The sequence below is a fragment of the Panthera pardus genome, unplaced genomic scaffold, assembly GCF_024362965.1.
Source record: "Panthera pardus isolate Hobbes unplaced genomic scaffold, ASM2436296v1 HiC_scaffold_8, whole genome shotgun sequence".
Lineage (NCBI taxonomy): Eukaryota > Metazoa > Chordata > Mammalia > Carnivora > Felidae > Panthera > Panthera pardus.
Window position 1 is genome coordinate 3,060,147 of NW_026527013.1, and position 16,867 is coordinate 3,077,013.

The 16,867-nt window shown below is 58.0% G+C and overlaps 1 protein-coding gene across 3 annotated transcripts in view; it reads right to left on the reverse strand.

Annotated features, from left to right (window-relative positions):
- Positions 1–12,513, reverse strand: part of MAP2K2 (mitogen-activated protein kinase kinase 2) — a 211,776-nt gene extending 199,263 nt beyond the window's left edge. For 2 of the 3 annotated variants that reach the window (XM_053898105.1, XM_019430857.2), the window contains exons 1-3: positions 12,129–12,511; positions 8,691–8,901; positions 3,340–3,486 (exon numbers count right to left, since the gene is read on the reverse strand). In XM_053898105.1, the coding sequence (XP_053754080.1) occupies positions 3,340–3,486; positions 8,691–8,901; positions 12,129–12,220 (450 nt within the window). In that variant the 5' untranslated portion in view covers positions 12,221–12,511. Of the gene's footprint in view, positions 1–3,339; positions 3,487–8,690; positions 8,902–12,128 lie in introns of all 3 variants that reach the window. The other variant, XM_019430859.2, reaches the window with a different exon arrangement.
- Positions 12,514–16,867: the final 4,354 nt, after the last annotated feature.

Below are 16,867 nucleotides of genomic sequence, written 5' to 3' on the forward strand. Positions count from 1 at the left end.
CCTCCCGGCTCCCGGGACCCCGTCCCTCAGGCCTTGTCACGTGCTCGCCGCTGTGTGCAGATACGTCCTGCCTTCAAAGGACGGGCACAGGTCCTACCAGTCTGAGTCCCACCTCACCCCACCCCAGTCATGGCCTTAAATCCGCAGGCTGTGGGACAGCAAACCTGGAGACCAAACCTAGGTGGGGCTCTGACGAATGCCCACTGGGTCCCCTGGGACGCTAGATGGACCCACTAAGTTCCAAGCACAGGGGGCCAGCATCTGAGCGCAATGCTGGGCAGCTTCGGGCCGGTACGGTCTCCACCAAGCGGCTCCGGGCTGCCTACAGCCACGCGGCTTCCTCGAAGCCAGAGGAAGGGGTGCGGGAGGAGAGCCTGAAATCCCAGGGGTGCCGGGGCCCCGTATCTCCAGCACTTCTACCCGAGTCGTGCCCAGTGAGAAAGGCCAGGGGTGGGAAGTTCTAGAAAACCCGATACACGATGAAGCCTCTACAACCTGCACATGACTCTCGAGTGCCTAGACGGCCACCCTCGGGACCAGGCGTCCTGGCTCAGCCCGCTCTGTCTGCAGGGCGGGGGCGTTCCTTCCAGCCCTCCCGTTTTCTCCTGTATCAACCAATCTTAGAAGAATCAAAAAACAAATTCTTTTAAAACCATAACCCTGCTTCCTGACACAGCTCCTTTCATTCTTAATTGTCACAGACCTACCACAGGCTTATAAACGAGGATGTCCAGGGGGGACACCCCCAGAGGCCACGGGAGGCCAGGCACTGCCCAGTCCTGCCGGCCACACGTGTCCCACACATGTCCCCAGACGTGGCCCGGTGTCCCCTGGGGCAAGAGCAGTCCCGGATGAGACCCCCCTGGTCTGCACTGAGTGTAAATCGTTCAAGCCACGTTGACAGGAAGTGGCAGAGATATAGCACAACTGGGCGTCTCTGACCCCAAATCTCACGCGTGTGCAGCATCCCACACTTTCATTTTGTGTAGGTGTCCTAAATGCTCTGGGAACTGTACCCTGATCAAGCAGGTGCTACGTGAATACTTTCCTTATAAAACCCTCAACTGTAGGCACGTCACCCCCTAATCTCCTGGAGAGTCCGCTGGCCTCCCCGAAGCGTGACTTCTATTGTTCCAGATCTTTCTGTGTATCTGAATAGGCATCCACATGCGCGGGGAAACACAGAGTTTAACAAATGTACCTAAACGGCTCCCGTTATGCGTGCTTTCTCCTCAGGGAGCCTCGTGCTCGGGGCACACACGCCCTGTCGTCCAGTCACCTCTGTCCCCGGCCTGGGTGGGGATCACCCTTTCCTCTCCCTGCCAGGCGGAGGTGTGACTTCAGATCTGACTAGACCCCAGAAAACACCAAGAGGTGCCTGTGAACAGTCAGCAGGCTGCCCCCCAAAGTACCCGCTGTCTGCGGGGTCCGTGCCCGGAGTGGCCCCAGCGACAGCCTCAGGCCACCAGGAAACCACCGGCCCGCTGCTTCTAAGCCCCACACACCCCATGGGGCGGCCAAGGGAGACCATCCCTGCGTGCGGAATCCACGCTGCTCGTCACCAGCTGGGGGTCTCTTGCTGCAAGCGGGGGCCGGAGTCCTCCCGGCTGGACACAGGAGCCAATTCACAAGCAAACCTGCGCAGATAGTCTCGCCCCCTGCCCTCGGCTCCAGGTGCTGGCGGAAGGCTGGCTCTCCCGCCCCCCAGCTCTACGGGTGGAAGGCGAGAACCTCGTCCCCAGCCATGCCGCCAAGAGGCGAGCGGTGGCGTGGACGCCCGACCCCAGGCTGTCGCCCAATATGGCACACGAGTGAATGACGGAGAGGCAGAAAACCCTGGGGAATGCGGCTCTGGAGGGGATCGTGTGACACGAAAACACCACGAAGGGCAGTGGGCTGGGCCCCCCCCCCCCCCCCCGCCACCCCTGCCCCGGTTACTGTGCTGTCGTCTCCCTGCCCAGACCGCCCCCTCCTCTGGGCTCACCCGAAACTTGAAAAACGGTGGCCTCCTGGCTTCGGGCACGGTAACCCCCGCGGCAGGTGGGGAGCGCGGGCCTCACCTGACCGCGTCTTCTCACGGGTGCTACACGCTCGCTCTAGCTCCCTCCCGCCCTCGTGATAGAAGCAAACCGAAAGAACCCAACCAGGAATGTGTAGAGGACGAGCGAGCAAGCAGCCGGGATCCCTGCCCCTCCCCCTCATCGCTGCAGCCCATTCTCCGTGTCGCCGGGGCGCAGATGCCTCGGCAGGAAACCGAGAACAGAAGCGGGGCCAGGGGGCCGAGGTGGGAAAAGGGGCCTCTTCTGCAAGGGAAGGTGGCGGCTTCGGACCCGCACCGCGCTCCGGGGCAGCAGGGGGGGGAGGCAGAGGCTTGCCTCGACCACCTTTCTTGCCCTTGGCGCTCACTGGCAGCGACCGGCGGGCGGGGCGCCGCGTGACCCGGGGCCTGGGGCCTGCAGCACCCCCCCTGGGGCACGGTTACACCACGAGCGCTCACGAAGCGTCCCTCATGGGCGCTTGCTGAAACTCACTTCCTGCCCGCGTTACAACACCGTCGGAGGGGACAGCGCAGGCCTGCGAGGCGTAACCGAAGCCGCCGTGCCTAAGGCCACAGCATCCTGGTTTTGCAAGGGCCCCACAGGGCCAGGGCCCGGGGAGCCGGGCGGCAGACAGCCCCACACCTGACGAATTTGGCTCGGAACAGGGTGGGCAGCATTTCCTCCCAGGGCCCTCAGCTCTGACCACTTCTGCTTTTGTCACGCCCGATCCCACCCGGTTCTGACGTTCAAGACCACAGTTTCTTAATAAGGGGGCTCGTCAGAATCAGCCATGGTGGTTTGAAACAAGAGAGGTGCCCGTGTTCCACCCCGAAGCTTCTGACTCCGCAGGCCTGAGCTGGGGGGCAGAGCGGGGTTTCGCCTTTAACGGAGCTCTCTCTTCAGAGGGCACCTAGGAAACATCCATCGAGATTGCTGGACGCCTCGGGCCCGGCAACTCCAGCTTCGGGACTTTATCCCGCGTCTCGTGTAAGGAAATTTCATTCACTGTGGCTTGGGACGGGTTGGGATCAGCCCGTGCCCACCATCAAGGAGTGTTTAATAAGCTACCTTACGGGCGCGTGGCATTGCCAGAACACGGCCGGTGGGGAAAACAAGGCGGAACGGCTTCTGCCACGCGCCCAGGGAGGGGCGAGGCCGCAACGGGGGCAGAGAACCACGGGACCTGCGCGCACACGCCGACCCGGCCTGGGGCACCTCGGGAAGGACCCTGGGAACGACGGTGCTTGGCGTCTGGGGACACGGGCCCGAGGGCGGCGGGCGGGGACCCCCAGCCACTCACCATGTGCTCCATGCAGATGCTGATCTCGCCGTCGCTGTAGAAGGCCCCGTAGAAGCCCACGATGTACGGGGAGTTACACCCGTGCAGCACCTGCAGCTCGCGGATGATCTGGTTCCGGATGGCCGGCTTGATCTCCAGGTGGATCAGCTGCGAGGGAGAGGGGAGGGGGCTCGAGACCGGGCCTCGGAGGGGCACCCGCAACGAGCGGGCTCCGGAGCCCCGGCCCCGACGTGCTCGCCACAGCGTTCGAAACAGCGACGCGCTTCCAGGCGCCTAGAGAACCAAAGACACACGTCCACGCAAACTCGCGCCCCGCGTGCACGCGGGACTCACGATCGCCAGGACGCGAAAGCCACCCGAGCATCCACCGCACACGCGTTTCACTCGGGTGTGCCCGCCGCGCACGCGCACGTCCTTCGGCCGCCAGCAGGAGCGAGGCGCCCCCACCCGCCGCCCCGTGGACGGACCCCGAACACGTGACGCTCAGGGAGGGAGCCAGACACGAGAGGCCACAAAGGGTGTGAGTCCACGTGTGCGAAACGTCCGAACAGGCTTATCCACGGACGGGAAGGGGGCTGGTGGGGGCCGGGGAGGTGACTGCTGACAGGGATGGGGTTTCCTTCTGGGGAGAGGGAATGTTCTAGAATAGATGGTGGTGGCGGATGCACAGGTCTGAGAATGTCCACCACTGAATTACATATACTTCAAAGGGGTAAGCAGGGGTGGGGGGGGGGGCCCTGGGTGGCTCAGTCGGTTGAGCCTCCGACTTCGGCTCAGGTCATAACCTCACAGTTCGGGAGTTTGAGCCCCGCGTCAGGCTCTGTGCTGACAGCTCAGAGCCTGCATGCAGCCTGCTTCAGACTCCGTGTCTCCCTCTCTCTCTCAAAAATAAACATTTAAAAAAAAGAAAAAAGGGTAAGAGGAGGAAGGGAGGTGGGGCCAAACACCCACATACACACATACACACACACACGTAAAAGGGTAAACGGTGTGGCACGTAAAGTACATCTCAGAAAGGCTGTTTTAAAACAAACCTCAATGGAGCAAACATTTGCACTTGGCTACAGGGGAGCTCTGGTAAGAGGAATCTTCCCCCCCCAGTCACCCACAGCACCAGCCCAGGGTGGCCCGGGACCTCCGCCCCTCTCCGCCAGGGGTCTGGCTCTGGAGTCCCGCAGCCCCACACGGAGGGAGCTCCGGGCCACCACCCGAGGGTCCTAGGTCCCCTTCACCTGAGTTTAAGTCAGCAGAGGGGACGGTCACCTCGAGATTCAAAAGGTGAGAAACCAAAGGGGCATCTGGAGAGGCGGAGGACGCAGGTGACAAAGCACCAAGAGCAATGCCCACCGGGAAAGAGCTGAGGCCGTGGTCCCCTGTCCAGGCCACCGAGGATCTCGGCTGCCCTGACCACTGCGACAGGACAAGAGAAACGGGAGAGGCGGAAAAGGATCGAGGGCGCCTGAGCCTTTCAGACGTTTGCGTGGAGTCCCTGTGATGGGCAGAGGGAGTGGTAAAGACCTGCTCGGAGGGAGCAGGGGAGACAACTGGCTGGGGGGGAGGCTCCCCAGGCCTGGAAGGCCAGATGAGAGTTGGCCGGATATGGTGGGGGAATGGGTGCTCCGCGGGGGGGCAGAGAGCGGACCGAGGGCACCAGGAAGGTGTGATTGTTGAGTTCAGGGTGGCACACGGTGTCAGCTCGTGACGATGACCCTGGCGGCCGTGACTGGTGGGTCGCAGTGGCACGGTGCCCGGCGCCCCTCACCTTCCCCGGCAAAGTCGGGGAACTGTCGCTGCCACCTGCGGGGGCAAGCTCTGGCCGCACGCCTGGGCACCGCCCCGCCCCTGCGGCCACCCGTCCGAGGACTCGGGGACAGTCTCTCCTTTGCAGGACCACCTGCCCGGTGGGTCCACTCGCGACACGCTGGCTCCGAAAAGGAGCGCGGCGGTCTACCCAGAAGGCAGCGGTCTCCTCTCAAAAGCCCAGAAAGAGGGCCTGGTTGAGGCCGAGGGATGAGCAATGTGGCTGATGGCGGCCAGCGCTGCCCCAGAGAACAGGCCGCGCGTTCCGTCTTAAACCCTCCCGCTGCCACGTTGGAAAAGTACAAGGAAAACAGAGGAGAGGAATTTTTCGTGTATTTTCACTCAATGCGATGCACCAAAACATTACTGTTTCAACGCGTAATCTGTGAGCTTTCCCCACCCCAAGCCCCTGAAACCCGGAACGCGCTTCCCTGCACGGACAGCACACCTCGGCCGGACCGACCGTGTCCCGACGGCTCCGTGGCCAAGGCTGACCAGGGCGGCTGCCGCGGACGGGGCGGCTCTCGACCGAGAACTTCAAAGGGGCCGCAGATGAACGACCGAGCTGCAGGGCTAGAACTCTGCGGGCTTCGCAGAAGGGGAAGAGTGGGCAGAAGGGGGCACAGCTGGACGGAACCCCGGATGCCTGGGGTTGGAGCCTTTAACGTGAAGTAAGGCCACGGTAAGTCAAAGGCTTTCGGGAAGGACACTGCAGAGAGAATGCGGGGGCGAACGAGACTATAGAGCGAGCCTTCCAGATCAGTTAGGAGCCAGCCTGCCAGCATCTCGTCTGGGGAAAAGCTGGAGCGGGGAGCGAGGGGCACGTCTCTGAGCACATGCGTTCACAACTCCCGACATCAACCCCGGTGGGAGGAGGGCCGAGGGGCAGGTCTAGGTGCCGCGAGGTTAAATCCTGCTCTCGGCGGCACTCAGCTGGCGGGCGGGCAAGTCCGTGTTGGGGCCAGGCTCCCCGAACACCAACACCACGCGCTTTCCACGCCACTGCCCTGGGGTCACGCAGACGCCAAGGACTAGATAAGGCTGGAGCTCGGCATTCAAACCCAACACCAAACCATCTCGGGATGTAAAGCGATTATCTCCGCCGCACGATGGGGGGCCAGGAGGTGCGAGCTGGAGATGGGGGGGAAGTAAATTCTGGACGCCACAAGCTGATAGCGCCCATCAAGTCAGGGTTGACTGCAAAGGGCCAGCCTGAGAGGGGCACACCCCAGCCAATTCACACGCTGCCCCGACCCAGCGTCAGGCTGCCCGTGTGTAAAGTGGAGCTGTTGCTCCTTTTATTTTTTTTTATTTTTTTTTTTTCAACGTTTTTTTTATTTATTTTTGGGACAGAGAGAGACAGAGCATGAACGGGGGAGGGGCAGAGAGAGAGGGAGACACAGAATCGGAAACAGGCTCCAGGCTCCGAGCCATCAGGCCAGAGCCTGACGCGGGGCTCGAACTCACGGACCGCGAGATCGTGACCTGGCTGAAGTCGGACGCCTAACCGACTGCGCCACCCAGGCGCCCCCGATCCTTTTAAACCAGAACATAAATAACGCTGGCTCGGCCGTGGGCCGGGCACTTGAGAGATGGCAGCTGGTCCCACGATGTGGCCTTACGGAGGCCACAAAACCTCCATCGCGGAGGCACGCGGGCGCCCGGGGGCCGCACAAACACAAGGCCCAAACTCACTCGTCCGCTACCAGTCCAGGGAGGCACGTACGGAACCAACGTGATCTTTGCAGACTCTCCTGGCCCGACTGACACAGGTTTGGTTCCTACGGCATGAGGGGTCGGAACGCTGTGCTTCAGCCAAGAAAACACAATCAAGTGTGACTGTAAAAGTCCAGACCAGTTCACTCGGGGCTTATGTAACCAGCCTCCACATCCCCCCACCTCCGTCGATCAAAGGGACCGGAGCCACGCGGGTGACAAAGGATGCTGGCCCACGGAGAAGCCCACCCTGGCCCTCGAACTCCAGCCCGGCTGGCGGGCTGCATTTGCAGATCTGAGAAGCTCTGTACTCAGAAAGCATGGCATTCAGACCCAGCACGCGGGGACTCGGGATCCACCCAGGGTAATGGGGGGAACCACCGAGGCCGGTCTCCCAAACACCGCTTTGCGTGTCAATTTCCCACCTACGCCCCCAGCTGAATAAAAACAAACCGGCCTCTTGGGTGAAATGGGCTTCCGGATGGGATTCAAAAGAGCCTACGACCTCCGCTGACTGGCTAAGAGAGAGCTCCTGGGCCTGTGGAGTCGCAGCCCCGAACTGCGCTGGCTGCGAGGACGGCCTTCTTGTTCCAAGCGTCCACCAAGTGCCCGCGGGCACAGCTCCGCTCCGACACCGTGCTGGGCGGGCAGCCACACGGGGCCCACACGACTGAGAGGCCACAATCTACGGGGAACAAAACTGGAGGTCTGCTCCCCAATAGGTTAGACCTGTTCTTCTCTTAACTTTTTACTTGAAGGACTTCTGGACGCGTGGGAAGCTGTTAAGACCGGCAGTGCCCGTGTAGACTTCACCCCACTTCCCTCACGGCGACGGCTCACCCGTCACAGGGGAGCACCCGTCACAGGGGAGCACCCGTCACAGGGGAGCACCCGTCACAAGGGAGCACCGTGGCCGTGCGGCAGAACTCATCTGGGCCCCAGGCTCAAGCTCCCGAATCGTACTCCGAAGGCTTGTCCGTAAAGGTGTGGACAAGCTCCCAGGCTCAGGCTTACCACGAGGCACGTCCCAGGAGACTGCTCAGCTGGCCCGGGAGCACTCTCTGGTGCCTCAAGCCAACTCTGACCAGCTCTCTGTTCTCAGTCCCCCCCCACCGCCCCCTGAATCTCACATCTGCCTTTTTATCCCCTGTTCTTTGGGTGACGGCAGACCAGAGACTTCTGGGGCTGCTCTGGTTTTGAAAAGGCTGCCTGCGGGAAGGGGACAGAAATAGGTTTCAGGAGAGAGGGAGGTGCTCTGGGGGCAGGAGAAAGAGCGACGATGTTAAATCCCAGTGGCAAGGGAGCACGGCGAACCCAGGGAAGGCAGGACCCACGTGGACCCACCTGGGCGCGGGGCGTTCGGGGCTCTGAAAACACAGGTGGGAACCACCGGGGCACGGGCTTCCAGAAAGGGTTGACTTGCTATGCCTGTATGAGCTGAGCGATTTATCACATGGACTGTGTCCCCCGGTTATGCGTGTAGGAGTCACCAATCCCCAAATGGTCACACCCTCCTCTTCTCCACCCCTACATCTCTCAGGGAGGGTTCTCGCCCACCTAGCCAGGGGGCTGCACCGTGGCCTGGGAGCCCAGAAGAGGGAGCCGGTCTGCCCCAGTCCGGATGTTTCTGGGAACGTGACCTGAAGTCCTGGAAGGCAGCGGTCGGGAAAGGAAGGGCAGCCCGAGGCAGGCGGGCATTCCGCAGCCCGAGGCAGGCGGGCATTCCGCATCCCAAGCGGGCCGGCTCTCGCTAAGGGCCCGGGCGAGTGCCCGAGTGCCCAAGTGCCCTGGGCGGATCAGAAAGCAGAGGCCCGCCCTCGCCAACCGCCTCTCACCTTTCTCGCCATGATGAGGCCGGAGGGTCTGTGTTGGACCTTGGTGACCACCCCGCCGTTCCCGGCCCCCAGTTCCGAGATCCTTTCGAAGTCATCGTCCTTGAGCTCTCCGACCTTGGCCTTCTGGGTGAGGAAGGCTTCTAGACGCTTCTTCTGCTGCTCGTCGAGTTCAAGCTCTGCTAGCTTCTTCTGGAGGTCCACCAAGTTTGCTCTGCAAAGACCCCAAGGGCAAGGGCTAGCCAAGAACATGCAAGCTACAGAGAGATGACCTGGCCCAGCCAGGCTCACCGTGCGGCCGCCGCATGCCAGGCCCCACGTGTGTGGCTGGAAGGACGCGGGAACAGATCAGACCCAAGTACTGTGCAGAGGACTCCACCCCCTCCCTGAGGACGGGCTCTTATTATGTTGCTCTGAACATTAAGCATTTATACACACAAACATTCCTGGAGCCGGTTAGTAAAACAACCAACTACATACTCGGCACTTTATTGGGTGATTCAAGGAATTTTCCAAGGGATTTTGACAAATAAGGTAATTTCACTAATGCCTTGACTTTAAACCAAATCTTGGAGTAAAAAGCAGCTCCCTGTAAGAGGTGGGCAGACATTAGCTCAATGCACACAAGGAAAAGAAACCGAACAGGGGGCGCCCAGGGGGCTCAGTCGGTTAAGTGTTCGACTTCAGCTCAGGTCATGATCTCGTGGTTCGTGAGTTCGAGCCTCGAGTTGGGCTCTATGCTGACAGCCTGGAGTCTAGAACCTGCTTCAGATTCTGTGCACCCGCCTCCACCCCGTGCCCCTTCCCCACTTGTGCTCTCTCTTGCAAAAATAAACATTAAAAAAAAAAAAAAAAGAATAAAAGCCACACGTGCAAGTTATTTTATTTAACATGTGTGCAATTAAAAATATTTTAGCAACATTAAAAAAAATATACCTTAAAAATAGATCAGGTAATAGTAATTTTAACATGTTTGACTTAACCCATCAAAAATACAATTTTCAGGGGCACCTGGGTGGCTCAGTTAAGCGTCCGACTTCGGCTCAGGTCATGAGCTCACAGCTCGTGAGTTCGAGCCCCGTGTCAGACTCTGTGCTGACGGCTCAGAGCCTGGAGCCTGCTTCAAGTTCTGTGTCTCCCTCTCTCTCTGCCCCCTCCCCTGCTTGCTCATTCTCTCTCTCTCTCTCTCAAAAATAAACATTAAAAAAATTTTTTTAAATAAAAAAATCCAATTTTCAACATGAAATCAATACGAACCGATTAACGAATACTTATTTTCTTCTTTTTCATTTAAAATGTTTGGCACCTGGAACGCGTATGATACTAACTACTCCGTCTCCCCTGAATCTGGATAAGCCACGTTTCAAATACTGGCTGTGGTCAGGGGCTTACTGGACCAGACAGGGAGGGTACCTGAGAAAAGTCTCTAAAGGAGAATGGGCCACCTCAGGTGGTCCATGGCGATCAATTCTTTTTTTTTTTTTTTTTTTTGCGAGAGAGCACAAGCTTGAGAGAGAGCAAGCAGGGGAGGGGCAGGAGGGAGAGAATCTTAAGCAGGCTCCGTGCTCAGCGTGGGGCCCAATGCATGTCCCCACGACCCTCAGATCAGGACCTGAGCTGAAATCAAGAGTCAGACGCTCAAATGGGCGCCCCCACCAATTTCTGATGGCCTTTAAGCCAAGGTTGATCACCCCCATAGAGGAGACCTCATTGAGGGGTTCAAACAGGGAATGAAAGAGGGAGACTAGAAATTCCTCAGGAACCTTCCAATCCCTCAACTGACCGCAACGAGCCTGGAACTCAGAGGCCTGAGCAAAGGGGCACAGGCTGGGAACGAGATGGTCTGCGGCTGGCCGGGCAATGCCATCTGGGCCGGTGCTGCAAAGAAGCTGCTAGAAGGCAGGGGGCTACCTGCCCCTGGGTATCAGAGCTTTGCAAACCCCACCCTGTTTTGTTCTCCAGATCCTCCTGGGAGGCGGGGATCTTGTAGTCCTGGCCCACGCAGGAGGGAACAGGCTCAGAGAGGTTAAGTAATTTGCCTGAGGGTTACAGGGCACGGACGTGGCAGTGCCTGGAATCAAACCCGTGTCCTGCGCGATTGCAAAGCCCCTGCTCACGGCCCCGAGCCAGGACCATGGGCCTGAGCAGGTGCTCCCTGAATGCCTGGTTAACAAGCGCCTGGATGAGGAATGGCTGAGAAGGACCGATGGACAGAGAGGAGAGGAGGCATAGCAATGAGCATACGCGACATGACTCCTTCCCGTAGAGTTAAAGAGGCAGCTTTTGAGGCCAGACTCTGCGAGGTCTCTGGCATTGCCCTGTGATATCTAAAATGCATTCTGGAGTCAGCTGATTAATCCATTTTAAATTTAATAGCAACTCAGCTGTGGTTATTAAAAAAAAAAAAACAAAAAAAAAACAACTGGAATTCCAATGGCTGGCTTCCTCTACCGGGGGGAATTCTGGAAGGGATGGAAATCAGAAACCACGGTAAGAGGCAGAGAAGGGAGTATGAAGAAGGCGCTCTCCTGTGAGAAGCAGGAGCAGTAGGTTTTTGAAAGTAAGGAACACATCCCCACGTCGAGCCGCAAACTCAGAACCAGGAAAAGATGTCAGCTTTTGCACATACAGCCACCAAGACTCCCTCCCCCGGGGCCCAGAGTGCCAAGTCCCCCGAGAGGTGCCCAACATGCAGTTCACCCATCACACCTGGTTCTCACTGGGTCACACCACAGGCACAGCAAACAGACCCCAGCTAGGGGCCTCTGGAACCACCCTGCCTCTCTTTAGCGTGGGGAACAGGAGTGGGGACTTGTTCTGTGGCCAAGGGGTCACCCTGGCTTGACCTCACGAGCACGTGCCCCTCACACAATACGACTCTGCTACCTTGAACCCCCACGGTCCCAGATGCTCCTTTCTGTCCCCCAAGTCCCCTCGTCTGCCTCAGCGTCTGCAAGGCTCCAGCCCCCAGAGGCGGTGGCTCCCCCCCCCCCCCCCCCCAGGATCAGGCAGCTGAACCTCACTACCCGGGGACCTTCTCCCCAACTTCACTACTCAGGAACGCCTACCCCACGACCTCACTACTCAGACCCTACCTCCCCCCACCCCCCAACCTCATTACTCAGGGCCCCAACACCCCATCCTCTCCACTCAGGACCTTCTCCCGCTGACCTCACCACTCAGGACCCTGCATCCCATCCTTTCCACTCCGGGACCTCCTGCCACGACCCCACTACTCAGAATCCCCCACCCCAACCTCTTCACTCAGGGGACCCCCCCCCCAGCCCCAACTCACCACTCAGGGCCCAACACCCCATCCTCTCCACTCAGGGACCCTCTTCCCGCGACCTCAGCATTCAGGGACCCTCCCCCCCTCCTACCGATCTCACCACTCGGGGACCCCCTCCCCTTCCACAACCCGGCCAAGCCCGGCCCACTCACTCGGAGGCGCCCTCGCTGGTGGGGGACGGGCCCTCGGCGATGGCGGGGTTGATAGTGAGCGCCGGCAGCACCGGCTTCCTCCGGGCCAGCATCGGGGCTCCGCGGGCCGGCGGCGGCGGCACCTCTAACCGGGGCCCATAGGGGGCGGGCCGGGAGCGGGCGGCGCCGACGTGAGCCCGGGGCTGCGGCCGCGGCCTAGGCGGGCACCGGGGCGGCGAGGGCGGGCGTCGCTGCGGACCGGGGCCAAGGGGCGCCGAGAGGCGCCGCGGCTGAGGCCGAGGAGACGCCGCCGCCGCAAGGGAGGCCCGCCCGAGGCTGACGCTGCAGCCGGAGCCGGGGAGGCCGAGGGCAGGGAGGGGGAGCGACGAGATCGCGGACCGGCCTCTCGCGAGAACCAGCGCCGGGAGCCGCGCGGACCCGCCCCTTACCGCGGCGCCTGCGCACCAGCCGGAGGCCGCCTTCCGGGAGTGGGGGGGGGGGGAAGGGGGCGGAGACCTATTGAGGCGGCGCCCTGAGCCTGCGCCCTCGCTCGCGTCCGACGGCGCGTGTGCGCATGCGCTTGGGGCTCTGGGCGGAGGCGCAGGGGAGACGGAGCTAGCAGTTTAGGGATGAGAGCGGGCAGGTGGGCCGGAGTGAGGCCTTGTTCCTGTGAGCGTCGTGGGTGCTCGACTGGGGCTCCGTGAGCCAGTAAGATCCCCAAAAGTTGTGGGAGGCCACCCAGGGTCAACTTCGGTCTTTTTGCCAGTTACGGACACTTTCACGCCTCCCCCCCCCCCCCCCCCCCCCCCGGTGATATCAATTACCCAATTCTTTCATGAAAGGTCGTTTCAAAACATTTTGAAAATTTTAAGTTGATTTATTTATGTATTTATTCAAGTAATGTCTACACCCAACGTGGGGCTTGAACTCACAACTGCCAGATGGAGAGTCACGTGCTCCACTGGCTGAGCCACGTGCCCCTCAAAACAGGTTTTAAATTGTGGCGAATATATGTGACATAAACTTACCACTTACCATTCTAAGTGCGCAGCTCAGCCGCGTCAAGCACACTCACATTGTCGTGCAACCCCCCCTTCTGACTCCAGAACTTTCCAGCTCCCCAGACTGAGACTCTGTCCCCATGAAGCACTGACTACCCCCCCCAACCCCCCCCCCCCCCCAGCTCCCACCTTCTACTCTCTGTCTCTGCGGACAGGACTCCTCTAGGGACCTCAAATCTTTGGAATCATGGGGCGCCTGGGTGGCTCAGTCGGTTAAGCGGCCGACTTCGGCTCAGGTCACGATCTCGCAGTCCGTGAGTTCAAGCCCTGCGTCAGGCTCTGTGCTGACAGCTCAGAGCCTGGAGCCTGTTTCAGATTCTATGTCTCCCTCTCTCTGACCCTCCCCCGTTCATGCTCTGTCTCTCTCTGTCTCAAAAATAAATAAACGCTAAAAAAAAAATTTTAAAAAAATAAAAAAAAATAAAAAATCTTTGGAATCATACTGTTAAAAAGAAACCAATAGGCCCAAAATGGATTCACTCGTGTTAAGCCCCATGTCAGTAAACCAAGACTTAACACCTAACCCAATTACAGTGTTAGACTCTCCCAAGAATGACCTTTAACGAGCCAATCTGGAATTGCTTGGTCATCACTAGTGAGATAGCCTGCCTGATAGACACCCCCTGCCCGCCCCGCCCCGCCCCCCCCCCCCCCCCCCCCCCCGCCGCCAGCCTTCCCCCAAAGGAAGGTGACCCTGCTTGAAACAACCCACTCTTTGCTAGAAACTTCCTTTTTCTGCTGCTTCTGCCTGTAAAAACCTTTCCTTTTGTACAGGTTTTCAGACTTCCTTTCTACCTGCTGAGACGGGGATGCTGTGCACCTCATGAACCATTAAATACAGCCAATTAGATCTTACATTTGCTCAGTTGAATTTTGCTTTTTAATGATGGAGCATTTGTTCTTTTGTGTGTCTGACTGATTTCACCCAGCATAATGTCCCCAAGCTTCATCCGTGTTCTAGCAGGTGTCAGAATTCCCTTCCTTTTTAAGGCTAAGTAATATTTCGTTATATGGATAGGACACATTTCGTTTATCCATTCATCCATTGTTGGATATTTGTGTTTTTCTATCTTTTGGCTGTTATGAATAACAGTGCTATGAATACAGTGCAAAAATATCTGTTCAAGTCCCTGCTTTTAATTCTTTATTTTTGAGAGAGAGAGACAGAGCATGACCGGGGGAGGGGCAGAGAGAGAGGGAGACACAGAATCCGAAGCAGGCTCCAGGCTCCGAGCTGTCAGCACAGAGCCTGACTCGGGGCTCGAACTCACAGACCTCGAGATCATGACCTGAGCTGAAGCTGGAGGCTTATCCACCTGAGCCACCCAGGCGCCCCAAAAGACAGTCATTTAAATGGGAAAAAAGGTTGACATCATAAAACACTCTCCACATTGCATTTCTTTATGTCCCGTCCCTGTGCCCCGGCGTATTTGTCATGTGGGTGTGCCTTTGGGGCCCACGTGCAAAGAAACAGAGAGGGAAGGGCTCAGGCGACACCCTCTTCCAGGGTCCCCTGGTCACCCTGGCTCAGTTCTGCCCACTTTTTTCCAGCTACCCTTCAATCATATTTTGATAGTTGGTTTGCAGGACTCTTTACAGGATAGGTACAGAAATACAGTGTTTACAAAATAGATACATAATATATATCCACGTGATGACAAAATGTAACACCCGATCTAAAATGCAACGTAACCTTATAGCCGCCCCTGATTAAAACTGCTCTGTATCTCGGCTCCTTCGCTACCCCAACCTGAGCCTTCTTACCTTTTCCTCCCGCTGCTCCCACCCAGCCCCCTCCAAGTTGGGGAGAATGCTTATCCGGCTTCAAAAATTTCCACAGCCTTCCCCAGCTCCGGGCGTTTCTACCTCCCTTGTGTGCTGCAACGTGAGCTCCCCATCATTTTATTTTAGGCTCTATGGGCACAGACAGTCTTGTTTATTGAGCCCTGACTTTCACATGACAAACGCACAGTTTGCTAACGCTCAAGCCCTCGAGCTTGTACCATTGCACGTACCCACGTGGGCATGCCCGGAAACAAGGCGGAGTGAGGGTTTCTGTCCCTCCGGAAAGTTTCCTCGGTGTCCTTTTCGGGCAGTCGGGCTCGCCCCCTGCCAGCAGTGGATCAACAGTGGGTTTTTGAAATGAGAGATAGACAGACAGACAGATAAGATGGGGGGGGGGGGGCTGATTTGTCATGCGTGGCCTTTGCCCTCCCCTGTGGTGTAGACATTTCCACCGCGGCCACTTTTCGGCTACCAGGAAGCTGGAAAGGAAGGTAGCAATCAGCGTGCACGAGACAGGACGAGCTGGCCGCCGCCCACGACTCCCCTACGGACGCCCTAGCTTCTGGTTTCTCTCCCCCCAGATTACTTCTGCGTGTTCTAGAGCTTGGTGGAAAGGGAGCTGTGCCGCCTGCACGCCTCCGTGACCGACTTCTTCCGCACAGCACGCTGCATTCGTGCACGCCGCCACGTCTAACGGTAACGGGTCCTCTTGCTTCGCTACAGGATATTTCGGGGGTGTGGGTTGGGGGATGGCCCCAAGAAGAGTTCACATCTTTTCTCGTGTTGCCCCTTCCCCTCCCGGTCCACACTCGCAGCTTGAATAAAACAAACGGGCGTCCCTGTCCTGGGGGGGGACAAGTTTCCCGCTAATCACGCGGCGGTCACCACTCGATACAGAACGAGAGCCTTTATTGTTGAGATAACACTGCGGATTTCACGCCCTCTACCCTCCTATCTTTATTAACGAGCACGCTTTGCTCTGCAAACTCTGCCACTAACATATCTCTGTACTTATCACCGGTTCCAATCACACCTTTCGTAAGGCATGTGTTCCCTGGTCCCAGAAACGTGGGTGTCTCCTACATCCGTCCCCTGGCCCAGGAAATAGATTTCTAATCGTTTTGGTAGCTTCAACCCAAGGTGACATTTACCCTGTTCAGGCACGATCTGGTGTCACCATCACACATGTCCGCCCCTGCTATCTCAGAATGCACCCTGAACTTCGTCTGTCTTACCTGTGCGGTGGGTTAGCAAGAACAGTGGCTGACAGGCCCCCTCTGGGTATCTGGAATGCCCAGCAAATCTACTCTCAGGCACCTGGCCTAGGAAACTCTTGCCTCGTATAACTGGGAGACATACACACTAATGTTCTCAATGGCAGGAATCTGGAAGGTACACAAATCCAAATCCGGGGACAGATATGTTCTAGAATAGTCCCACAAATAAATGCCAAACAGCAGAAAACTCACAAATGACAACAACATCAAAAAAAAAAAAAAAAAAAAAAAAGGTCTCAGGAGTATAGGACGCCCGGCTGGCTCAGCGGGTGGAGCACGTGATTCTTGATCTTGGGGTCCTGAATTCGAGCCCCACGTTGAGTGTGGAGATTACTTTTTGAAAAAGTCTTAGTGGGGCGCCTGGGTGGCTTGGTCGGTTAAGCGTCCGACTTCAGCTCAGGTCATGATCTCACGGTCCGTGAGTTCGAGCCCCGCGTCGGGCTCTGAGCTGACAGCTCGGAGCCTGGAGCCTGCTTCGGAGTCTGTGTCTCCCTCTCTCTCTGCCCCTCCCCTATTCATGCCCTGTCTCTCTCTGTCTCAAAAATAAATAAAAAAGTTAAAAAAATTAAAAAAAATAAAATAAAAAAAATAAAAAAGTCTTAGAGATATAGAGTTACAGACTATGTCTTTATGAGAC